Source organism: Trachemys scripta, chromosome 1 (genome assembly GCF_013100865.1).
Source record: "Trachemys scripta elegans isolate TJP31775 chromosome 1, CAS_Tse_1.0, whole genome shotgun sequence".
Classification (NCBI taxonomy): domain Eukaryota; kingdom Metazoa; phylum Chordata; order Testudines; family Emydidae; genus Trachemys; species Trachemys scripta.
Window position 1 is genome coordinate 340,849,370 of NC_048298.1, and position 25,292 is coordinate 340,874,661.

General features: G+C 45.4%; 3 protein-coding genes across 3 annotated transcripts; 2 read left to right on the plus strand and 1 right to left on the minus strand.

Annotated features, from left to right (window-relative positions):
• The first annotated feature begins 2,580 nt into the window (after nt 1-2,580).
• On the plus strand, nt 2,581-3,528 carry LOC117872546 (olfactory receptor 52R1-like). Its single transcript, XM_034761143.1, has one exon. It carries the CDS (start codon nt 2,581-2,583, stop codon nt 3,526-3,528), a length of 948 nt encoding a protein of 315 aa, XP_034617034.1.
• Nucleotides 3,529-16,488: 12,960 nt separating this feature from the next.
• Nucleotides 16,489-17,427, plus strand: LOC117872551 (putative olfactory receptor 52P1). The gene has a single exon (XM_034761156.1). It carries the CDS (start codon nt 16,489-16,491, stop codon nt 17,425-17,427), a length of 939 nt encoding a protein of 312 aa, XP_034617047.1.
• Nucleotides 17,428-23,663: 6,236 nt separating this feature from the next.
• On the minus strand, nt 23,664-24,602 carry LOC117872555 (olfactory receptor 52E2-like). Its single transcript, XM_034761165.1, has one exon. The coding sequence runs from the start codon at nt 24,600-24,602 to the stop codon at nt 23,664-23,666; it is 939 nt and encodes a 312-aa protein (XP_034617056.1).
• Between the last annotated feature and the right edge of the window lie 690 nt (nt 24,603-25,292).

Sequence of the window (25,292 nt, forward strand, 5' to 3'; positions counted from 1 at the left end):
GAGAAAACACCATAGTTGCCCAACGCTGAAGCATTTAATTTCAGAAAGGGGAACTACACAAAAATGAGGAGGTTAGTTAAACAGAAATTAAAAGGTACAGCACCAAAAGTAAATTCCCTGCAAGCTGCATGAATTTTTTTTAAAGACGCCATAATAGAGGCTCAACTTAAATCTATACCTCAAATTGATAAATATAAAAAAAGATCAAAAAAGTGCCACTGTGGCTAAACAACAAAGTAAGAGAAGCAGTGAGAGGCTAAAAAGCATCCTTTAAAAATGGAAGTTAAATCCTAGTGAGGAAAATAGAAAGGAGCATAAAATCTGACAAATGAAGTGTAAAAAAGAAAAGATTTAGGAAGGCCAAAAAAGAATTTGAAGAACAACTAGCCAAAGATTCAAAAAGTAATAGCATTTTTTTTAAATACATCAGAAGCAGGAGGCCTGCTAAACAACCAGTCGGACCACTGGATGATCAAGATGCTAACGGAGCACTCAAGGACCGTTAGATCATTGCAGAGAAACTAAATGAATTCTTTGCATCAGTCTTCACAGTTCAGGATGTGAGGGAGATTCCCAAACCCGAGCCATTCTTTTTATGGCAACATAGTGACCGACAATGTGGAAAAAAGCTGAAGTACTCAATGCTTTTTTTGCCCTGGTCTTCACAGACAAGGTCATCTACCATACTGCTGCACTGGGCAACACAGTATGGGCAGGAGGTGAGCAGCCCTCAGTGGTGAAGGACCAGGTTAAGGACTATTTAGAAAAGCTGGACGTGCACAAGTCCATGGGTCCAGATCTAATGCATCCGAGGGTGGCTGATGGGATTGCAGAGCCATTGGCCATTATCTTTGAAAATTCATGGTGATTAGGGGAGGTACTAGATGATTGGGAAAAGGCTAATGTAGTGCCTATATTTTAAAAAAGGAAGAAAGAGAACCTGGGGAAGTACAGACCGGTCAGCCTCACCTCAGTCCATGGCATAACCATGGAGCAGGTCCTCAAGCAAAGCATTTTGAAGCACTTGGAGGAGAGGAAGGTGATCAGGAACAGTCAACATGGATTCACCAAGGGCAAGTCATGCCTGACCAACCTGATCACCTTCTATAATGAGATAACTGGCTCTGTGGATATGGGAAAAGCAGTGGATGTGATATATCTTGACTTTAGCAAAGCTAAAAAAGTAGGGATTGGATGAATGGACTATAAGGTGGATAGAAAGCTGGCTAGATTGTCGGGCTCAACGGGTAGTGATCATCGACTCGATGCCTATTTGGCAGCCAGTGTGAAGAGCAATGCCCCAGGGGTCAGTTCTGGGGCCAGTTTTGTTCAACAACTTCATTAATGTGGGAAATGGGCTTATTTAGTCCGCAGAAGAGTCGGGGAGGGGGGGATTTGATAACAGCCTTCAACTACCTGAAGGGGGGTTTCAAAGACGATGGAGCTAGGCTGTTCTCAGTGGTGGCCAATGATAGAACAAGGAGCAATGTTGTCATGTTTCAATGAGGGAAGTTTAAGTTGAATATTAGGAAAAACTATTTCACTCAGGAGGTGGTGAAGCACTGGAATGGGTTACATACAGAGGTGGTGGAATCCCCATCCTTAGAGGTTTTTAAGACTGGCTTGACAAAGCCCTGGCTGGGATGATTTAGTTGGGTACAGTACTGCTTTGAACAGGGGGTTGGAATAGAGGACCTCCTGAGGTCTCTTCCAACACTAATCTTCTATGATTCTATGATTCTATGACAAGGTCCCTCACCAAAGGCTCTAAAGCAAAGTAAGCTGTCATGGCATAAGAGGGAAGGTCCTCTCATGGACTGGTATGTGGTTAAAAGATAGGAAGCAAAGGGTAGGAATAAATGGTCAGTTTTCAGACTGTGGAACTCCTTGCCAGAGGATGTTGTGAAGGCCAAGACTATAACAGGATTCAAAAAAGAACTAGATAAGTTCATGGTGGATAGGTCCATCAATGGCTATTAACTAGGGCGGGCAGCGATGATGTCCCTATCCTCTGTTTTCCAAAAGCTGTGGACGGGTGACAGGGGATGGATGAATCACTTGATGATTACCTGCTCTGTTCATTCCCTGTGGGGCACCTGGGATTGGCCACTGTCAAAAGACAGGATACTGGGCTAGATGGACCTTTGGCCTGATCCAGTATGGCCATTTTTATGTTAATGATGGATAGCCAGTATTTGCACGCGTGTTTCCTGCTGGTGCATGTTAAGGTTTTCCACACACCGACATTAGGAATTATAGATGCAGGAATTATAGGAATTATAGATGAAGCACCATCAAATATGGAATTGGCATTAGTAGGGTCAATTGTTCATAGTTCATTTCTCTGAACAATGAAAATGTCATTTTTCAGTGTGTGAAGAGGGACCAATCTGCTTCACCCATGAGAACAGCCTCCAGTAGTGCATGCAGTGTCTCATATTAACATTGTCTCTCCAACCAGGCATTTGTACTGAGATCATCACCCTGGAACCTTGGGTACATACAGAAAGTCAGGGAAACATATGGTGCATGCAGGAGACACCTTTCTGTCTCAGAGTTGGACACCTTCTCCTCTACTTCATGTCAGATTCCAACACAACCAACTTCACCAACCCCTCCACCTTCATCCTGCTGGGCATTCCAGGCCTGGAGAGGGCCCATGTGTGGATCTCCATCCCCTTCTGCACCATGTATGCCATAGCCATCTTGGGGAACTTCACCATCCTGTTGGTCGTGAAGAGGGAGCCGAGCCTCCATGGGCCCATGTACTATTTCCTCTGCATGCTGGCCATCACCGACCTGGTCCTGTCCACGTCCATCCTGCCCAAGACTCTGAGCATCTTCTGGTTTAATTCCAGGGAGATCGATTTCAGTGCCTGCCTCACCCAGATGTACTTCATTCACTGCTTCTTAGTGGTGGAGTCTGGGATCTTCATGGCCATGGCTTTGGATCGCTACGTGGCCATCTGTGATCCCCTGAGACATTCTACCACCCTCACAAACCCTGTGGTGGCCAAGATTGGCCTGGCTGTGGTGTTGCGTGGTGGCATGCTCATATTGCCCTATGTCTTCCTGGCGAGGCAATGGCCATATTGCAGAACCAACATCATCCCCCACACGCACTGCGAGCACATGGCCGTGGTGAAGTTGGCCTGTGCAGACACCCACGTCAGTAATTACTATGGCCTCTTTGTGCTATTCTGTGTGAAGGGTCTGGATGTAATTTTTATCGTCGTGTCCTATATCCAGATCCTCAGGAGCATCTTCAGCCTCCCCACAAAGGACGCCCGGCTCAAGACTTTTGGGACCTGTGGCTCCCACCTCTGTGCCATCTTCACCTTTTACATCTCATCTCTCTTCTCCTCTCTCACACACCGCTATGGATATAATGTGCCCCTGCATTTCCACGTTCTCATGGCCAACGTGTACCTCCTGGTGCCCCCCATGCTAAACCCCATCATCTACGGGGTGAGGACCAAGCAGATCCGGGATAAGCTGCTCCATGTTGTTACTCATAAAGGGACCTAAAGTTTTCTCCTGGTGCTCTGGGTCTTAGACCAAGCTCCGTGCAGAGCTGGCTGGTGACATGGTGCTGGGCCCTCTTCCCTGAATCACTTACTGGACAGTCAAAGAGACATTAAAGCCTTTCCTGACCTTAGTGTGCTGTGTCAGCATGCCAAACTGGGGAATCAGTCTATGTAAAACTCATTGGGTTCCAGTTTTTTAATTGCCGGTCACTGGACCCCTAAGAACATAAGAACGGCCATAGTGTGTCAGACCAAAAGTCCATCTAGGCCAGTATGCTGTCTTCCGATCATGGCCAATTCCAAGTTCCCCAGAGGGAATGAACAGAACAGGCAATCATCAAGTGAGCCATCCCTGTCACCCATACCCAGCTTCTGTCAAATAGAGGATAGGGACACCATCCCTGCCCATCCTGGCCATTGATCCTCCAGTTCTTTTTTTAACTTTGTTATAGTCTTGACCGTCACAACATCTGCTGGCAAAGAGTTCCACAGGTTGACTGTGTGCTGTGTGAAGAAATAGTTCCTTTTGTTTGCTTTAACCCTGCTGCCTATTAATTGTGTTTGGTGACCCCTAGTTCTTGTGTGATGAGAAGGATTAAATAACACTTCCTTATTTACTTTATCCACACCAGTCATGATTTTATAGAGCTCAATCATATCCCCCCTTAGTCATCTCTTTTCCAAACTGAAAACTCCCAATCTTATTAATCTCTCCTCATATGGAAGCTGTTCCATACCCCTAATAATTTTTGTTGCCCTTTTATGAACCTTTTCCAATTCCAATATATCTTTATCGAGATGGGGCAACTAGATCTGTATGGAGTATTCAAGATATGGGCATACCACAGATTTATATAGAGGGAATATGATACCTTTTGTCTTATTATCTATCCCTATCCTAATTATTTCCAACATTCTATTAGCTTTTTTGACTGCCACTATCCACTGAGTGTATGTTTTCAGAGAATTATCCACAGTGACCCTTGAGGCCACACCCCCTACCCAACCTCTTCCCCCAAGGACCTCCTCCTGCTCCACCTATTCCACCAAGGCCCAGCCCCTGCTCCATCTCTTACCTCTAGGCCCAGCTCCCTTCTATGCCTCTTCCCCCAAGTCATAGAATCATAGAATATTAGGGTTGGAAGAGACCTCAGGAAGTCGTCTAGTCCAACCCCCTCCAAACCTCTAAGGAATCCTTGACCTTGCTTCTAGCTCCTCTCCTCTCCTCCCCCTATCACTTGCTGGTCATCTCCACCTCCCTCCCCCACCCCAGCTGAGTCGGGAGCTGCTGCAGCCTGACAAAGAGACTGCAATAATTGTAGTGAAGATGCAGCACTGGGGTGGACAGGCCAATGAGGAGCATGGAGGGAAGCCAGGAAACCATATAAAAGCAGCTGAGGGTTGGCAGTAGGGCTGTGTGGCAAGTGGGCAAGATTGTGTATCATACAACTTGTGGGCCCTAAAGCTAGGCTACAAAGTCATGAAGGAATAGACAATTGTATGGCTTATTTCTTTAGCTTTCAGTTCCCTTTTCTTCCTCCTGGCTGGGGGATGGAAGGAGGCAGGGTCCCTGCAATGGGAACCCCTTGCCCTGAGCCAGGACTCAGGGGCAGGGCAAGGGATCAGCTTTGAAGCTAGGAGGACAACAGCTGAGTAACCTGGAAGGATAAGCCCCTGCGCTAGTTGGGCAGAGGCACGGGTGGCATCGGTATTTCACAGGGAGGGAGATAAACGGCACACCTTCAATTAGGCAGCTATTTACACATGTACACAGTACCTTATCTGGAACTATAGGGCATCTATTGCCCAGGGGATGAAGCTGGACAATAAAACTGAGTCTAACATATGCTCTGCATGATGATTTTGATCACTACATTTAGAAGATCTTTAGCTATGTTGGAAGGCTCACCAGGTGGGAGAAAAGTTTCTTCTACGCCTGTTGTTTTCCCTAATGGCTCATTGCTCTGAATAGGCCCTTCCCAACCATCTATCTAGCCTGAAAACACCTTGCCTACTGGGTATTACCCCAATGTAACTACATTTGAAATACAGACATTGATCTTCTCAGTTGTATTAGATGCAGTGAGGCTATTTGTGTGTCATAATCTGTGGAAATGCAGTCCTACTTAAACAGGAGGAATTTATTAAACAAACAGCTAAAACTACAGCCACAAAACCAGGTTTCCACATAGCTCACTCTTCAGCCTTGTTTTGCTTGTTTACCACGGACCATATACAGTGCATAGAACTCAACAGTGTGCTTCAAGGAATCAAATTTTTTTAATCTGAGCTCAGTGTGCTTTTAAGTGAAGTGTCTGAGGGAGAAATCTCAGCTTGGTTACCACAAGTGTGTATTGTCCTCACTACATTCAGGGGGGAGCTGCGGGGCGAACTGGGTAACAAATTCATACTGTTCAGAGTTTTGACTAGAGTAGGATGGTAGAGCTCTGGGGTCCTAGGCTGGGGAGCTGGTGGTATTTGGCAGTAGTCTCTCTATTGTTGGTTCATGCAATGGCTGTGTCAAGATCCTGAACTCAACCATCTCATGGTCACTGCCTCCCAAGTTCCCATCCACTTTTGCTTCCCCTATTAATTCTTCCCTGTTTATGAGCAGCAGGTCAAGAAAAGCTCTGCCCCTAGTTGGTTCCTCTAGCACTTGCACCAGGAAATTGTCCCCTACACTTTCCAAAAACTGCCTGGATTGCCTGTGCACCGCTGTATTGCTCTCCCAGCAGATATCAGGGTGATTAAAGTCTCCCATGAGAACCAGGGCCTGCGATCTAGCAACTTCTGCTAGTTGCCAGAAGAAAGCCTCGTCCACCTCATCCCCCTGGTCTGGTGGTCTATAGCAGACTCTGACCATGACATCACCCTTGTTGCTCACACTTCTCAAATTTATCCAGAGACTCTCAGGTTTTTCTGCAGTTTCATACCGGAGCTCTGAGCAGTCATACTCCTCTCTTACATACCATGCAACTCCCCCACCTTTTCTGCCCTGCCTGTACTTCCTGAACAGTTTATATCCATCCATGACAGTACTCCAGTCATGTGAGTTATCCCACCAAGTCTCTGTTATTGTTTATCATATATGCAGTGATCTGGTGAGCAAAATTTACCTGATTTTTCTACTTCCAATCCTTCAGAAAGCCTGGAGGATAAACCAAATATTTCCGCTGGAAAGTGCTAATACAGGAGACTGGTGCTGGAATTGAGTACATTCTACTAGATCTTATTGGTGAGAGTTGTATAACTGTGTGTTTTTGAGAACTGGACTGTGTTACCCTGGATTTGAGGGGTGTGTACCCCAGAATGTGATCAAGCCAATTGCAACCATATGATGTGCACTTAGGCACTGTGAATTGAATATCCTCTTGATCTTGTGTTATGAGACAGGAGAACACATTCTCAATCTGCTTTCTACCTGGTGAACTCTACTAATGAACTTACATTGAACTGAGCACTGTGACTGTGACGTGACAGGGAGCTGGGAAATTGCCTGGCATCTCCTGTTTGTACTTGGTTGGCTTAGGGAAGCCCTTAGGTAGCTCCGTTTGTGTATGTGGCGCCATCTGCTGTCGTGTTGGTTTATAACAGAGCCTGAAGAGGCTAAATCAACAGCAAAGCAGTGTGAAAAAGGGCCAGTCCAGCTGGGTGGTTAGATAGGGGCAGCAGTTCCAACCGCTTCCATACTGCACCCTGGGGTGACAACCCATCACACTCACACCCTCCAGAGACCATATTAGGCCCCCAGATACTTGTGACGCATGCATGGTTGAGGGACTGCAGCCCACACAAAAGATCCAGATGTAGCAGTTGTTTGATTTCTTTACCATTGTGTTCTTACCCCAGTAGGCTGAAATACCACCATACTGAAATGGCCACAGGGCAACAGATCAGGGAAGATACATGGCTGTTCCCTCAAAAAATGTGGAATACCATCTGAGATGAACTCCACATTATTTTGGCCCTGGAAGTGGTGAGGGAATGTCACAGTGAGTGGAGAAGTCCCTTGGTACTAGTTCTGAGGCAGGATAACACAACCTGTTTCTTCATCGATTTCTGAAAGATCAACACAGAATTGAAATTTGATGCTTATCCGATGCAGAGAGTAGAAGAACTATTAGAACAATTGAGACCTGCCATATATATACCACTTTAGACCTTGCAAAGGGATACTGTCAAATACCTTTGATGCCAGAATCCTGGGAGAAGAAAGCCTTTTCCACACCCTTAGACCTTCATTAATTAAGGATCACATCATTTGACCACCACAGGGTGGCAGTGACTTTTCAGAGGCTAATGGACTGGATATTACAACTGCATGGGCGGTATGAAGCGATACACTACTACAATCAATTACAAATCGTTTTTGGTCCCATATCTTGTGGCAGTATTCCCACACATAGTGCAGATGGCTGTACTTTACACACAGAAAAGAAAAAAGTACAAGTAGTACTTGTGGCACCTTTGAGACTAACAAATTTATTTGGGCATAAGCTTTCGTGGGCTAAAACCCACTTCATCAGATGCATGCAGTGGAAAATACAGTAGGAAGATATATATACACAGAGAACATGAAAAAATGGGTGTTGCCATAACAACTATAATGAGAGTAATCAATTAAGGTGGGCTATTATTGGCAGGAGAAAAAAAAACTTTTGTAGTGATAATCAGGATGGCCCTTTTCCAACAGTTGACAAGAAGGTATGAGTAACAGTAGGGGAAAAATAGCATGGGGAAATAGTTTTACTTTGTGTAATGACCCATCCACTCCCAGTCTTTATTCAAGCCTAATTTAATGGTGTCCAGTTTACAAATTAATTCCAATTCTGAAGTTTCTCATTGGAATCTGTCTTTTGTTGGAGTATTGCGACTTTGAGGTTTGTAATTGAGTACCAGGGAGGTTGAAGTGTTTGCCGAGTGGTTTTTGAATGTTATAATTCTCGATGTCTGATTTGTGTGCATTTATTCTTTTGCGTAGAGACTGTCCGGTTTGGCCAATGTACATGGCAGAGGGGCATTGCTGGCACATGATGGCATATATCACATTGGTAGATGTGCAGGTGAATGAGCCTCTGATGGTGTGGCTGATGTGGTTAGGTCCTATGATGGTATCCCTTGAATAGATATGTGGACAGAGTTGGCAAAGGGCTTTGTTGCAAGGATAGGTTCCTGGGTTAGTGTTTTTGTTGTGTGATGTGTGGTTGCTGGTGAGTATTTGCTTCAGGTTGGGGGGCTGTCTGTAAGCAAGGACTGGCCTGCCTCCCAAGATCTGTGAGAGTGAGGGATTGTCCTTCTGGATAGGTTGTAGATCTCTGATGATGCTCTGGAGAGGTTTTAGTTGGGGGCTGAAGGTGACAGCTAGTGGCGTTCTGTTATTTTCTTTGTTGGGCCTGTCCTCTAGTAGGTGACTTCTGGGTATTCTTCTGGCTCTGTCAATCTGTTTCTTCACTTGAGCAGATGGGTAAGAAAAGAAAGCCATTGTCAATTGCTAGGCTGAACATATTTCAATACTCAGTTTGCCATGACAATCTGAGCCCCTGACATCGGAGAATCATTTCTTCACTCCTGGGGGAGGCTCTCAAGCTGAAGTTCTCCAGGGTCTATTTTCTGCTCTTCCTGCTGCTCACAGAGCCAAGGCAATTGTCTGTGAATCCTGGCTAACCTGAGAGTCTGCAGGGACTGTACAGAAGAATCATAAAGGTCGCTTTCCAGCACAGCGAGTGTCAGTTATGTGAGATCAATACACTGATTATCAAGGCTCTGCTTTTCTGTTCCAGTAAGGAGATTTCCTCAGCAGGATTGCGGTGAGTTGCCTATTTCTGCATTAAAGTTAGCGCTAAGGGCTCATGAAGGGTTCCAGGGTTTAAGTCAAGAACCACCTGGGCAGGAATTCACCAGCACAGCAGCTTGAACTGTTTAGTATTGTCAGAAACACCAAGGGATTTACCCGGTAACATTGGAGCTACAAATGTACTGGAAACAGTTTAGACAAATATTTGATTTTAAGATCAGTTCCTTGTCTCTTACTGTGTCCTTCTGTCTGACTCAGTAGCTTCCTTTTTTGGGGCGGTGATGTTTTTCCTCTGGTTCATTCAAGTTTTTGAATTCAGCAACTTCACTGTCCTGTTAGAAAGTGCAGCCAAAGCTTCCGCAGTTGGTACCTATGTTACGAGAGGGTTCACAACAAGAATGGGTCGCACACTGGCCAGATTCTGCAATCACATTCTGCCGTCACTGGGTTACTCCAGATTGACACTGGCCTCCTTGAGAACAAAATCAGGGGCATGTGTTTCAGAATCCCTGTCATTCAGATCCGGTCTCATAGTGCATCATAAACTGGGGGTTTCTTACAAACTCTTTCAGCGCCCTAACAGAAGAGCGCTATCTGTAGCAGAACCTGCAAATGTGATTTTCACAGCTTGGAACTGAAATTTAACCACTAAGGGTGAAATCTTGGTCCCATTAAGATCAAAGGAAAAACTCCAAACTCAGCCAGGATTTCACCCTAAATCCACATGTAGGGAGTTAAATAAATGGCCTGATTTACACCCGCTATGAGCCTCCGGTGACTTCAACTGGAGGCATCCAGTGGCCTCTAAGGACGGGTGAACTCATTTGAATCAATGAAGAACTGACAGGAGTGTTGCTGAAATCTCAAACTCAAAGGCTTAGAGGTGTAAAACAAATAGGATCACTTTTTTTTTCATGGAGGGAGAGGGGTCTTCTCTCTCTGTGCCCTTGCATTTCTGGTTGGCGAGGAAGAGAAGCACCAGAAGGCAGTAACAATAAAAAAATGTTTCTGTCTTAGGGGAAACGAGGCGGTGTTGGAAATCTCACTGGGGGAGGTCCAGGAATGCACAGTATATGTGGACGGGGGAGGCTGGGACATTCAGTACCCAGAGCACAGTGGCACAGAGTCCTGAAACTGGATGAAACAGGGAATGGACATCCTGCCTAATGCACAGATAAAAGAGGTGTAACAAGGTCTCCTGGGTTGCGGGGCATCTCAGACTGTAATGTAACATGGACTACATTGTAGCAGACTGTCTCGGACACCTTCCGCCTTCCAGACCGTCCCTCCTCCCATGAGCAACCCCACTACAGCCTCGTGGCAATGTCAGCAATGGCCAACATGGAGGAGTAGTCTCAGGAATGTGTGTCTGTGTTTTTAACGGGCTGCAATACGTTAAATATTTGTGTCATTTTGAGGAAGAGTTACTCATGCTGGCTCCTTTTAGTCTCCACGTCCTCTCTCCCTCCCACCTTGTTTGTCCATCTCTCCTCCCCGCACAGGCAGAGCTGCTGCTGGGGTTCCCTTTGCCCCCCAGAAAGGCAGTTCAGGCTGATCTCCCCCTTTTCCCTGGTGCAGGCAGACACTGAGTTTATCCTAGACTGAGGAGGCATTTCTGTGAGCTTGTTTTGTCCTGGGCAGTACCAGATTTATAATGGCTCTACAGCCCATTCCCCTACGAGTCGGACCCTGGGTTTCTCTTCTTCTCCTCCCCCTCACTTGCTCCTCCTCTCAGCTGGCCGGCTGAGGGCTCCTGTCATCTCCACCACCCCACCCTCTGTCACTGGCAAGCAGCCTGCGGGGTGGGAGGAGCGGGCGGACAGGAGGCCTCAGCCACTGCTTTGCCACTCCTCCAGTCTCAGGGCTGGCTCCAGGCACCAGCTTGCCAAGCAGGTGCTTGGGGCGGCCTCTCTGGAGAGGGGTGGCACTTCCAGCCATTCGGTGGCAATTCGGCGGACGGTCCCTCACTCCTGCTCGGAGCAAAGGACCTCCCACCGAATTGCCGCCGCAGATTGCGATCGCGGCTTTTTTTTTTTTTTTTTTTTTGTGCCGCTTGGGGTGGCAAAAACCCTGGAGCCGGCCCTGTCCAGGCTGCAGGTGACAGACAGTCTGCTGCTACGGGCTTCCCCGGGGTCAGGAAGCGCAAAGCCACGGACTGTCAACCAGTCACCCAGAATGGAGTGGAGTGGAGGGGACAGAGTCCCTGCCTGCTGCTCACTAGTTCAGCGGCTCTGTGTGGGGGCTAGGACCAGGGAGAAGGTAGGTACCTGCTCTATGTGGGGTGGGTGGGTGGGAATCCTGTTTACCCCCTCCCCAATTCTGTTGTGCTTGCAGTTTACCCTGGCACCTCTCTCACTCCAGGGACAAACCCTAGGTCCCGCCCTGCTGTGCTTTTGCCCCCAGCCCCTGTCTTGCTCCAGCCAGTGGGGACTAATTCTCTCCCCCTCCCATGCCCTACTATGCTCGTCCTGCCCCTGGGCTCATCTCGCTTCAGCTGGGGACCAATCCTTACCCCCCCACACCAAGCCCCACTGCACTCTTGCCCTTCATTCCCCAGAGGTCCCACAAGTAAGTTTCGCGCTGGGCCCACAAAAAGCTAATCCAACCCTTGTCCTGGGTGAGGGGTATCACTGTGTGGCAGGGATGAATGTTGTGCGGGTGGGGAACCTACATGGATGGACAAGTGGTTCTGGGGCAGGGAATGGGATGTCCACGGGCAGGTGGGCAGCACTGAGGGTTATGGGGGGCGGGGAGAGTGGTGTACAGGGATAGGCAGGCAACACTGGGGGTTGCAGGGGCGGGGTGCAGCATGTACATACACAGGGATCTGAAATTAAATTTTTCTTTGTGATTATTGGTCAAAGACCAGCGCTGGGATCTTTCCTGGTCCCAAGTGCGTGTTGGTAGGACTCAGGATCTCTTTCCCCTGGCAAGCCACAGAACTGCAGCCTGGGTGTCACAACTTTCACTCAGTTTTGTTTCCAACTGTTGTTGTTGTTTTGTAACTTTTAGCATTTCACGGTGGAAAGTACCACTGATCTTTGTGTGACATTGCATCCAATATTCTTCATAGAGATATTATTATGATATGACTATAGCATAATTATGATACATTTCATGCAAGATGGGTCATGTCATTGGAAAAGTTAAGATTTTCTGAATATGATTATCCTATTTGTATCTATGTATCATTTTTGTATCTGAAGTTATGAATATTGACTATGTATCTGTATTTCAAATGTAGTTACACCTGCGTAATGCCCACTGGACAAGACACTTTTGGTCTAGATAGCTGCTTGGGAAAGGCCTATTCAGGGCAATGACCCATTAGGGAAAACAATAGATCTAAGGAGAAGCTTATCTCCCACCTGGTGAGCCTTCCTGAGAATGCTCCAGACAGCCTGTACGTATTGGATGCTATGACCCTACAAGGGCATGTGCCCAGGCCACATAACTCTGGACTCCATCTTGGGGAGTCTGTACTTTTCCTAGAAACTGGTCTGGGAACCAAGTTTTGAAACAATGGGTTCCCACCATATGTTAACTTATATAAGGCAGGGAGTGACATCATCAGTGATTCCTAACTCCTCACACAAGGGGACTCCCGGAAACACCTGAGGAAAAAAGAATGAACTGGGGGAAGTGCTGGACCCAGGCTAAAGGGATTGCTAGGCTGTGCAGGGAAACCTGAGAAACCCAAGCTGCAAAGCAAATGTAGCTTGTGCCTTGAGAATCTGTCAAACTACTTGTATCCTCAATCATGTTGAGAAACTGCTAATTCATAGTCAGTCAAACTAGTGTGTTAAGCTTAGTTTGCATATTTGTTTATTTTCTAGGTAATCTGCTTTGACATGTTTGCTATCCCCTATAATCACTTAAAATATATCTGTTGTAATTAATAAACTTGTTCTATCTTTTAATCTAAACCCAGTGTGCCTTTAAGTGAAGTGTTTTGGAGAAAAATCTCAGCTTGAATACTACAACCGTGCATTCTCCTCTCCACAACGAGGGACAAAGTAATACTGGTCAGAGATTGGTCCAGGGCAGGATAGCACCACTCTGAGGTCCTAGGCTATGTAGCTGGTGGTTATTTTGGCTGTAGCCTCTCTATTTTTGTTTCATGTCGTGGCTGGTCAGAAAACCTGCATATAACTGCAGCTGGGTGTGTCCCTGCCTGTGCAACTGCTGGTGGAGGTGTTGTACTGGGAGTGGGTCTGCAGTTTGTCTCAGCAGCACATTGAAAGGGGAGGTCCAGGCTGGTGAGTCAGAAGGCTCATTGGTAACCCAGTTACAGGTAGTACCTAAGGGGAAACCCATCACACTTTTCTCCTCATCTGCTTTAATCACCCATCATATTCTGACCCACTGCCCATAGTCTCCTTCCCCTCCCTGGCTGCCCTGATTACAACAGCACTCTGGTCGCCAGTATCTTCTCCATGCTTCCTAGTCATCCCTGACTCCCACCACCTCTGACCTGCCCCACAATCCCCACAGCTCTTCCTCTGCAGGGGGTGAGGTGCCTCCCATCACACCTGCTCCCTTGGCTGGGGAGTAATCAGTGACTGTGTCTCAGCAGTGAGAAATCTCATGAGTGGCAAATGCCAAGGCAGGCACCTGTGTGGCTTCTCTTGTTACACACATAACACCACCGTGTGGTGCTTCAAGGACTGCTACACAAGAACAACTCGCAAGCTGAGAAGTTTGCACATTATATAATGAAAGTGGGCAACTCTGCGACATGTGCGGGCCTAGATAAATACATCAGCCATGTGCAGGAACCACTGGTAGGTGACTGAAGCAATAGAACACTGGGACCGTGGTGTTAAACCCAGGATGCTCTGGGACCATTTGCTAGCCATTTCTGTTTGTCATTAATGGTGAGGGGTTCTACATTCTATCCTCAGTGCAGAGATTTTATGGACTCAAGTCATTATTTCTCTCACCTAAAACATTCATCTATGCAGTGCCCTCAGTAAGCTCAGGTACGAATTTGCAGGCAAAATGGCTCCAGCTGACTCCTGGGGACATGTTCATGGATTCCAAGGCCCGAAGGGACCATTGTGATTATCTAGTCTGTGTAACACAGGCCTGAGAATTTCCACAAAATTATTCCTAGAACAGATCTTTCAGAGAAACTTCCAACCTTGATTTCAAAATTCTCGCTGATGAATAATCCACCATGACCCTTGGTAAATTGTTCCAATGGTTAAGTACTCTCTTCCCTTAAAAAATGTACGCCTTATTTCCAGTCAGAATTTCTTTAACATCAACTTCCAGTCATTGGATCGTGTTACACCTCTGTATGCTAGGATGAAAAGCGGACTATTAAATATTGGTTCCACGTATAGGTACTTAGAGACTCTTATCAAGTCACCCCTTAACCATCTTTTTTTTAAACTAAATAGATTGTGATCTTTGAGCTTATCAGTATAAGACAGTTTTTCTAATATTTTTTCTAATTGATTAGAAAAATATCACTTCAGAGTGTCCACACCCATCTTTAATCATGGACACCAGAACTGGACACAGGATTCCAGCAGCAGTCACGCCAGTGCTCCCCAAATCTTGTTCAGAGTCATTGCACGTTCCATGATAGTCCCCCATTGTGTAAGCACTGCCAACATTCTTTGTTCCTAGATGTAGATATCTATGTTATCTAACTATGTTAGAACACATATTGTTTGCTTTGACCTAGTTTGCCAACCAATCCAGATTGCTCTGAATCAGTGACCTGTCCTCATCATTATTTATCATCCCAAATGTTTTGTGTTCATTGATATTTGGGTATGAGAAGGGCTAACACCTGAGTTGCTGTCACATGTCTCTGCTTACACCTGTCAGATAAAACCTGTAACTTATGTCTCACGCAAAGCTGTGTGCCTTCAATAAAGTGTCTGACCAAAAGAAACAAGGGAAGGAACAGAGGTGCAGGCTTGTAGCCCTAAATACCAAGGCCCTTGTGCCCCTAGTGCCCATTCTGTTGAGCACAAAGTCATTGCCCAGCATGATTATGTCTGTTTCCATGGGGGAAACTTGGCTGCTTTCCAACTTAGGAATTGCATCATGGGTCAGATCTATGGTCCATCTAGTCCAGTGCCCGAGGTGCTGCAGTAGAAGGTGTAACAAACCCAGCAGTGAGTGGATGTGGGAGGGGATGACCTGACCATCATAAGGGTATCACCCTTATACCTAACAGCTAGAGATTGGCTTGTACCCTGAAACACGGGGATGAATAACCTTTCCAAAATATTTACTTATCTGTAACTATTGTAACTGGATAGTTGCACTATCCATGTAAATGTCCAAACCCTCGCCGATTCAGGTTGCAGATTGGTCCTTAAAGCATTCTTTTTTTTAACTGTTTTGATTTTGCCTCATTTCAGTTTAATTGAATATGCTCTTGAACTTGTGTTATGAGACAGGGAGAACACATTCTCCATCTACTCTCTACCAGTCAGTATTTTATAGACTGTTCTCATATCCCCTCTTATTCATCTCCTTTGTAACGTAACAATACCAGTGTTTTAACCTTTCTCTGTAAGAGAGTTTCCCTAGGACCTTGATCATTCTAATTGTCCTTCCCTGAACACCTCTAGTTCTGCAATATCCTGTGTGAGAAGGGTGCCCAGTACTACACAAATGAGTCCAGAGGATGATGAAACATTGACTAACTGATTTAATGGCATTGTATTTTCCATATTATTCCCTCTCCCACTCCTGGATGCCAATGTTTGCTTAGTTTCTGTCAATGATTGCACTGTGAGCAGGGTGTCACAGAGCTGTGTACCATGATGTCCAGGTCCCTGTTCTCAGTTCCTAAAGTTAAATTAGAACCTTGTTTGTTGTTTGAGGAGTTTGAGCTTTTCCCTCCAATGTGCATACACGTTGCAGTTATGGACTTTAAAGTGCATCTCCCATCATGCTGCCCATTCACCTGTCTTGGTTAGCTCCCTGTGAGGACTTCTCTGGACTTGACTATGACGTAAATAATCTGATGCAATCTGTAAATGTTGCCACCTCACTGCTCATCTCCCTTTCTAGATTGTTAATAGCCATCAAATATTTACTGCATTATTTATTATAAGGTGTGTAACCCCAATTGCTGTGCATCTCTCCCTCACAGGCACCTCGAGCATTTCTGACCCCGATCGACGCTTCGACCATCTCATGGCATCTTTCAACCTCACCCCCTCTGACTCTTCAACATTCATCCTAACAGGCATCCCTGGCCTGGAAGCCTCCCACATACTGATTTCCATCCCTTTCTCTATGTTCTACTTTATCAGCCTGTTGGGAAATTTCACAGTTCTCTTTGTTGTATACAAAGAGCAGACCCTGCACAAGCCAATGTACCTGCTCCTCTGCATGCTGGCGCTTACAGACATCGGCACGTCTACCTCCGTCGTGCCAAAGGCACTATGTATATTTTGGTTCAATTTGAAAGGCATTACTGTGGGTGGCTGCCTCACCCAGATGTTCTTCCTTCATGCAGCTTCTGTTATGCACTCAGCCATCCTTGTGACAATGGCCTTTGATCGCTACGTTGCCATATGTAACCCTCTGAGTTATGCCACCATCCTCACAAATGCACGAGTAGCTAAGTTAGGGCTTGTGGGTTTGATAAGAGCTGTTCTCTTTATTCTGCCCATGCCCCTGCTCCTGAGAATACAGACATTCTGTGCCAATCACGTTATCCCCCACACACACTGTGACCACATGGCTGTGGCAAAGATGTCATGTGGGGACATCACAGTCAACAGGACGTACGGCTTGGTAATAGCACTTGTAGTCATTGGGTTTGACCTGATGCTCATTGCCCTGTCCTACGGTCTTATTATCAGGGCTGTCCTCAGAATCTCCTCTGAGAAAGCCCACCAGAAAGCTGTCAACACCTGCACAGCCCACATCTGTGTGATACTGACATCTTATACTCCCTCGCTTTTCTCCTTTGTGACACACCGGTTCGGTCAGGGCATTGCTCCACACATTCACATCATCTTGGCCAACCTCTATTTCCTTGTCCCCCCCATGCTCAACCCTATAATTTATGGGGTCAAAACCAAAGAGCTTCGTGACAAAGTGGGCAAATGCACCTGCAAAATGTGATTGCCTGGGGCCATTGACCTTAAACCTGTATGATAAGAGGGGGAAAGGATATCTCCTCATTAATCAAGGGTGCTGTGTCCCAGTTTGGCTGAACTCAGCATTGTGGAAGTTCACATTCTGAGAAGTTCCTCACACCTAACGCCTTATCACTCCATGACCAAGCACTGCTCTCTCCATTGCTGTGTTCCCTCTCTCTGTCCATCACCTGATCGCTTTCAGCATCACCCATCAGCCCCAACCTCCATATACCCTTACACACTGCCTTTCCATGACTTCCAGATCACCCGAAGATTCTGCAGCTTTCTGATGCAAGGTGGCTTTCCATGATACCGTGTGTGAACAGCATTCTTGTTCAGTTTGACAGAGAGAGACTATGCTTTCAGATAACCAAAGACAAAGTTACTACAATGCTGAACTTCTTTATCATATGTACAGTGATCCAGTGAACAAAATTTACCTGACTTCTCTCAGTCCAATCCTTCAGGAGGCCTGGAGGATAAACCAAGAGTTTCAATTGTTTACTGTGGATACATGAAAACAGCTGCAGGAATTGAGGACATTCTACTAGTGCTTGTTGGTGAGACTTGTGAAACCCTGTGTTTTTTAGAACTGGATTGCTGTGTTAAACTACGACGTTGCCTTGGAGTCTAATTACTTATTGCTTTTCAGCTGGACCTTTCAAAATACACACCAACCCTTCCCGGTGTTGAAGATGTCAAAAGTTGGTGTTGAGAATTCATGCTGGATTTTCTAAAAGAGAGATTGCCACCAAACATCCTGGTAATTGAATCACTTGCAGAACTAAGTCCTTCTTCTGTGCTCAGCCCTGAATGACCTGTTTTGGCTGATATCTCATGTCTGCCATTTTTTCTGGAGACCTTGGAGAGTTTTACCAGTGGTTCATTGGCCTCGTACAGAGGACAACCATTTTGAGCAGTTTGGGGCTGAAGGTATCAAATACACGGATGCCGCTGGTGACAAAGACTTTAGTGAACTTGGCTTATTTGCTGAGTTGTTGCTCTCACTATCTTTTAGCAATGCTGCAGTTGAAAGATTGTTTTCCCAGATGAACTTGATAAAATCTATTGTGAGACAAGATGCAAGGGGAGCTTTTAGAAAACATTCTCCATGTTAGGCATATATGCAATGACACAAAACATTTTGTGAACATTTTGCACCAGGGAAAGAAATGATTGCACTGGTCACTGGTGTTTTGTATGACCAGCAGCAGAAGCATTCTACTTCCAACGAAGACAAGGAGGATGTAATGTTGCTTTTTAGAGACTAAAAGTAACAAACTAATTCAACTCAAAATATAGACACTGTCTGCAGTTATAGAATGCAATTAGAAATGAATAATATAATAATGATACTGTTGTTTTTACACTCCAGATGTTTTGTGGTCCTTTGGGGCTATTTTTAACTCTGTCGTTTACTGTTTTTCATTTGAAACACCTGCCAACCCTCAATCGGGATACAAGTACCAGTATTGGGATTTTGATTTAGAATTTGATTGTTATCTCATAGCTTTGTTGCTAATGTGGACAAACGCCTGCTTGGATTTGTAGCTCTTGTTTTAAAATCAAATCTGTACAAGGCATCTAAAAAAAAAAATCCTTCATTTGTTATTTGATGTATACACCAATGTGATAATAAAAACTAACTAAATAAATAAATAATAAACTTTCTTTCAGTAAATAGACTGAGCAATTTTAGGTGAGTTTTTAAGTGATTTGAGGCTATTACTGCTGTGGAAATTTGGCAAACTACCCCAAGCTGAGCTGGAGGAGAGCAGCAACAGCCAGAATCACAAGGGCCAAAGAATCATAGAAGATCAGGGTTGGAAGGGACCTCAGGAGGTCATTTGGCCAACCCCCTGCTCAAAACAGGGCCAATCCCCAACTAAATCATCCCAGCCAGGGCTCTGTCAAGCCTGACAAAGAGGATGGAGCTCGGCTGTTCTCAGTGGTGGCAGATGACAGAACAAGGAGTAATAGTCTCAAATTGCAGTGGGGGAGGTTTAGGTTGGATATTAGGAAAAATTATTTCACTCAAAGGGTGGTGAAACACTGGAATGGGTTTCCTAGAGAGGTGGTGGAATCTCTATCCTTAGAGGTCTTTAAGGCCCAGCTTGACAAAGCCCTGACTGGGATGATTTAGTAGCTGTTGGTTGTGCTTTGAACAGGGGGTTGGACTAGATGATTTTCTGAGGTCTCTTTCAACCCTGATATTCTATGATTCTATGAAGAGGGTACCCTGGAGTGGGGACACCCGAGGTCCTGTCCTAAGTGAACATGATGAGCCTGGGGGTTCAGCCTACAAGGAATCCTAGGCCTAACCATGTCGCCATTATGAGAACTGCCACACAGGAGAGTGGAAGGGGATTGCTTGAGGTCACGGAGGCCTCTGGGTAAAGGGATTGTGAGTGGGGACTCAGACCTTGTGCTAGCCAATTCCCCTGGAGTAGTGCAGAAGCCAGGAAAGTTCTCCACAATAGTTCCGGAACGGAGAGAAACTGTTGGGTTGGATTTTAGTGACACGTAAAGAGATGTGTAAGGTGTGAAATATTCATATAAATGATAAAAGCTGAAATGTGTAACTTTGTGGAACACACTTTCTGCATAAAGCAACAGAGGGTCCTGTGGCACCTTTAAGACTAACAGAAGTATTGGGAGCATAAGCTTTCGTGGGTAAGAACCTCACTTCTCTGGAAATTTCCATTACTTGCATCTGAAGAAGTGAGGTTCTTACCCACGAAAACTTATGCTCCCAATACTTCTGTTAGTCTTAAAGGTGCCACAGGACCCTCTGTTGCTTTTTACAGACTCAGACTAACACGGCTACCCCTCTGATAGTTGCTGCATAAAGTGTATGTAACATCACTGCATGAGACGGCTTTCCAGAGACTGGTGTCATATAAAACCTTTTTCCTGTACTATTTTATTATGGGGTTATAGCAGTAAACCTGACATTGTTTATTCATAGAATCATCGAATCATAGAAGATTAGGGTTGGAAGAGACCTCAGGAGATCATCTGGTCCAACCCTAACTACATCATCCCAGCCAGGGCTTTGTCAAGCCGGGCCTTAAAAACTTCTAAGGATGCAGATTCCACCATCTCCCTAGGTACCCATTTTATTTGGCCCCGTGAACAAATTTCAGATCATATGAAAGCTTGGTCAAGGAATTGACTGCACAATTTATCAACAACCAGTATGAATCACTCCTTCCTCTCAGATTTCAATATTTAGACACAATGAAGGCACCCACAGAAATCATTCTCCTGCGCAAAAATGCTGTTGAAGTTTACAAACCTTCAGCATTAACGGAATTCATGGAAAATTTTAGTTTTGTTTGATTTTAGTTTTTTCAAGGTCTGCCATGAAATCAGCTGATCCCCTGCCCTTTTGCTTTCCTCAAGCACTTCACTTCAGACTTGATTTGTCTGCCTCATTTTTCTGATAATTTACTGGCTGAATGTTTGGCTTTTTTAAACTCAATTTGAAATGTAGCTACAAGTTCAGAGGCTTTGGGGAGTAATACTGCTACTTTGTACAGGTCTGTGTCTTTGGATTGTAGCAGTTTTGAAACAAAATTTACCATTTGCAGAATCTTTTTTTGGAGCACAATGAAAAAAAGAAAACTAAAATTTTCCATTAATTTCTTTAATGCTAAAGGCTCATACACTTCAACTGCGTTTTTGCTCAGGAAAATGATTTCTTTGGGTGCCTTCATTGTGTCTAAATACCGAAATCTGGGAGGAAGGAGTGATTCACACTAATTGTTGATCATTTGTGAGTCAATTGCTTGCCAAGCTTCCATTTGTTATGAAATATGTTCAAGAGGCCAAATAAACAATGTCAGGTTTACTGCTCTAACCCCATAATAAAATAGAACAGGAAAAAAGATTTTATGCTATACCAGTCTCTGGGAAGCCATCTTGTGCAGTGATGTTACATTCACCTTAGACAGAAAGTGTGCTCCCCAAAGTGACACATTTCAGTTTTTATCATTTGTATGACAATTTCACAAGTTACACATCTCTTTACCCATCACTAAAATCTAACCCATCAGGTTCTCCCAGTTCCCTAGTGTAAGTGGGGGAATGGTCTTGCTATTGTGAGGAACTTTTCTTTTTTTTTTTAATTACCCCAGGAGATTTGGCTAGTGAAAGTGTCTGAGTCCCCACTCCCACTCCCTTTACCCAGTAGCCTCCCTGACCTCAAGGACTCCCCTTCCACTCTCCTGTGAGGCAGAGTCCTCAGAATGGTGACACGTCTGGGCCCAGAACTCCTGGGAAGCTGAACCACCAGTCTCATTTGTGGTCACTTAGGAGAGGGGCTAGAGTGTCCCCACTCGGGATACTCTTCTCACACTGGATGCCTCCCTGACCTACTGATCACTACATTAAGTTCATATCAAGTATAATTTATTAAACAACAACTGTAAAAAAAAGAAGGAAAAAATGAGAAGGGCTCAAGGAAACAAGGAACCCCACTCTGGGCACAGGGCTAACACAAACAGCTGTCTCTGGGACATAACGAAAGTTCGCTGTCAGTTTCTCACACGTCCCAGGCTTCCGGCCCAGGCCCTGGCTGTGCTATGGTGAAACTGTGTGTAAGACACTTGTTCTGGCAGTCGCTACACACCCTCAGGAACTAGGTAGAAGGACTTTTTTCCAGATGATCTGCCCTCCCTTCAGATTCATGTCCCCCCTTCTGAGTCCAGCCTTCAAGGCTCTCTTGTCTGTTGATTTCTCCCTGTGCTGGGTCCTCTCCCCATGGCCCCACCTTTCTCTCCCAGTTACTCATTACTCTGCCATGTTACTTGTGGCATGGCTGGCATCCACTATCCTGCCTTTAGCCACTCAGCTCCCTGCGGTAGATGAGCCCTGGTTCTCTGTTGGTGCAGCTGACCTGTGCTGACCCAGCTCCCACTTCTGGTCAGCTCCAGCTGCCTCTCTTGAGCTCTGCCTTCAGTCCAGCTCTGGTTCTTCTGGCTCAGTGCTGCTTCTCTGGCTCCAGCCCAGCTCTGCCTTCTGGGATGCTTCTCTGGTCCCTGTGGTTCTGGCTGGTGCTGCTCTGACTCCAGCTCAGCTTGAGGTGGTTTGCCAGGTTTCTGCTGCATTAATAGCCCAAATTCACTCAGACGCTAACCCCAAAGTAGCCCCATCTATTTCTTACAAGATTCCATCAGATATCCAGTACAGATTTGATATTTTCAAAAAATGCTAGAAGCCCCAGCTGGAGTTTGTCCACATCAGCAACAAAGCTAAGAGATGACAATCAAATTCAAAATTAAAACCCCAATACTGGTACTTGTAACCTGATTGAGGGTTGGGAGGTGTTTCAAACAAAAAAGGGTGAATGATGGATTTTAAAATAGCCAAAAAGTAGCCCAAACCATATGTAGTGTAAAAAAAAAAACCAATAACATTATTATATTATTTATTTATAATTTATAATTCCATTCAATGATGGTAATCAATGTCCATATTTTGAGTTGAATTCGTTTGTTATTGTTAGTCTCTAAAAGGCAACATTTCATCCTAAGAGTCTTCGTCGGCAGTAGAATTCTTCTGCTGCTGGTCATACATATCAACAGCGACAAGTACAATCATTTCTGAAAAACACGCTGTTTCACAACTCTCACCAACAAGCTTTAGTAGAATGTCCTCAATTCCTGCAGCAGCTTGCCTGTATTAGCACTTTCCGACTGACACTTTCGGTTTATCCTCCAGGATTCCTGAAGGATTGGAAGTAGAAAAAATTGGTACATTTTGTTCACTGGATAACTGCACATCTGTTAAAGAAGTTCAGTATTGTAGTATCTTTCTTTTTCTTTGGCTCTCTGAAGCTCTTTTGGGTTCCGTTATTCTGAACTGATCCAGAACCCTATTCACACAGGGAGTAATGGAAAGCCACCTTGCCTCAGAAAGCTTTAGTATCTTTTAGTTGTCCTGAAGTCACGGAAAGTCTGATTGACAGGGTGTGTGGGGGTGGGGGCTGATGGGTGATGCTGAAAGAGGTCAGGTTATGGTCAGAGAGAGGGAATTCAGGAACAGAGAGAGAAATGCTTGGTCATGGAGTGATAAGATGTTAGGTCTGAGGAACTTCTCAGACTGAACTTCCACAATGCTGAGCTCAGCAAAACGGGCACAGAGCCCCCTTGACTGATGAGGAGATATCCTTTCCCCCTCTTGTCATACAGGTTTAAAGTCAATGGCCCCTGGTGATCACCTTCTGCAAGTGTATTTGCCCAATTTCTCACGAAGCTCTTGGGTTTTGACCCCATAAATGATAGGGTTGAGCATGGGGGGGACAAAGAAATAGAGGTTGGCCAAGATGATGTGAACATGGGGAGCAATTCCCTGACCAAATCGGTGGGTTAGGTTAGAGAAGAGATTGGAAGCATACGACATCAGAATCACACAGATGTGGGCTGTGCAGGTGCTGAGGGCTTTCTGGTGGGCTTCTGTGGAGGAGATTCTGAGGACAGCCCTGATGATCAGACCATAGGACAGGGCAATGAGCGTCAGGTCTAACCCGATGAATACAAATCCTAAGACTAAGCCGTACATCCTGTTGACTGTGATGTCCCCACATGATATCTTCGCTACAGCTATGTGCTCGCAGTACGTGTGGGGGATAATGTGGTTGGCACAGAATGGTAGCTTCCTCAGGAGCAGGGGCATGGGCAGAGCATAGAGAACAGCTCTTATCAAACCCACTAGCCCTAGCTTAGCTACTCGTGCGTTGGTGAGAATTGTGGCATATCTCAGAGGGCTACATATGGCAACGTAGCGATCAAAGGCCATTGTCACAAGGACAGCTGACTTCATAACAGAAACTGCATGAAGGAAGAACATCTGGGTGAGGCAGCCACTCACAGTAATGCCTTTCAAATTGAACCAAAATATACACAGTGCCTTTGGCACGATGGAGGTAGACATGCCGATGTCTGTGAGCGCCAGCATGCAGAGCAGCAGGTACATCGGCTTGTGCAGGGTCTGCTCTTTGTATACAACAAAGAGAACTGTGAAATTTCCCAACAGACCGATAATATAGGACATAGAGAAAGGGATGGAAATCCAGATGTGAGCAGCCTCCAGGCCAGGGATGCCCATTAGGATGAATGTTGAAGGGTCAGAGAGGGTGAGGTTGAAAGCTGCCATGAAATAGTTGAAGAATTGATCGGGCTCAGAAATGCTGAAGGTTCCTGTGAAGGGAGAGAAGCACAGTGAGGGGGGTTACACACTTTATAACAATTAGTATAGTAAATATTTTATAGTTATTACCAATCTAGAAAGGGGAGTGAGCAGTGAGGTGGCAACATTTGCAAATGGCACCAAATAATTGAGGTCATAGTCAAGTCCAGAAAAGTTCTCAGAGGGAGCTAATCAAGCCAGGTGAATGGGCAGCAAGATGGCAGATGAACTTCAATGTCAATAACTGCAACAATCTCTCACAGTTTGGCATTAGAGGTGACACCCTCATAATGGTCAAGGCACCACCCCCCATCCACCCATTGCTGGGTTTCTTTCACCATCTATTGCAACACCTGGGGCTGTCACTGTCAGAGAGAGGACACTGGAGTAGACGGACCATAGATCTGATCCATGATGCAATTCCTATGTTGGAAACTAGCCAAGTTACCCCAAAGGAAACACACATTATCATGCTGGGGTATGACTTTTTGCTTAATAGAATGGGCAGGAAGGGAACATGGGCCTTGGTATTTAGGGCTACAGGCCTGCACCTCTGTTACTTTCCTTGTTTCTTTGGGTGAGACACTTTCTCCAGGCACCCAGCTTTGTCTGAGACATAAATAAAAGATTTTAACTGACAAATGTAAGCAAAGATAT

Excerpts from the sequence above, each read along its gene's own strand:
- LOC117872551 (XM_034761156.1), top strand. The coding sequence starts at position 16,489 with ATGGCATCTTTCAACCTCACCCCCTCTGACTCTTCAACATTCATCCTA.
- LOC117872555 (XM_034761165.1), bottom strand. The coding sequence starts at position 24,602 with ATGGCAGCTTTCAACCTCACCCTCTCTGACCCTTCAACATTCATCCTA.
- LOC117872546 (XM_034761143.1), top strand. The coding sequence starts at position 2,581 with ATGTCAGATTCCAACACAACCAACTTCACCAACCCCTCCACCTTCATC.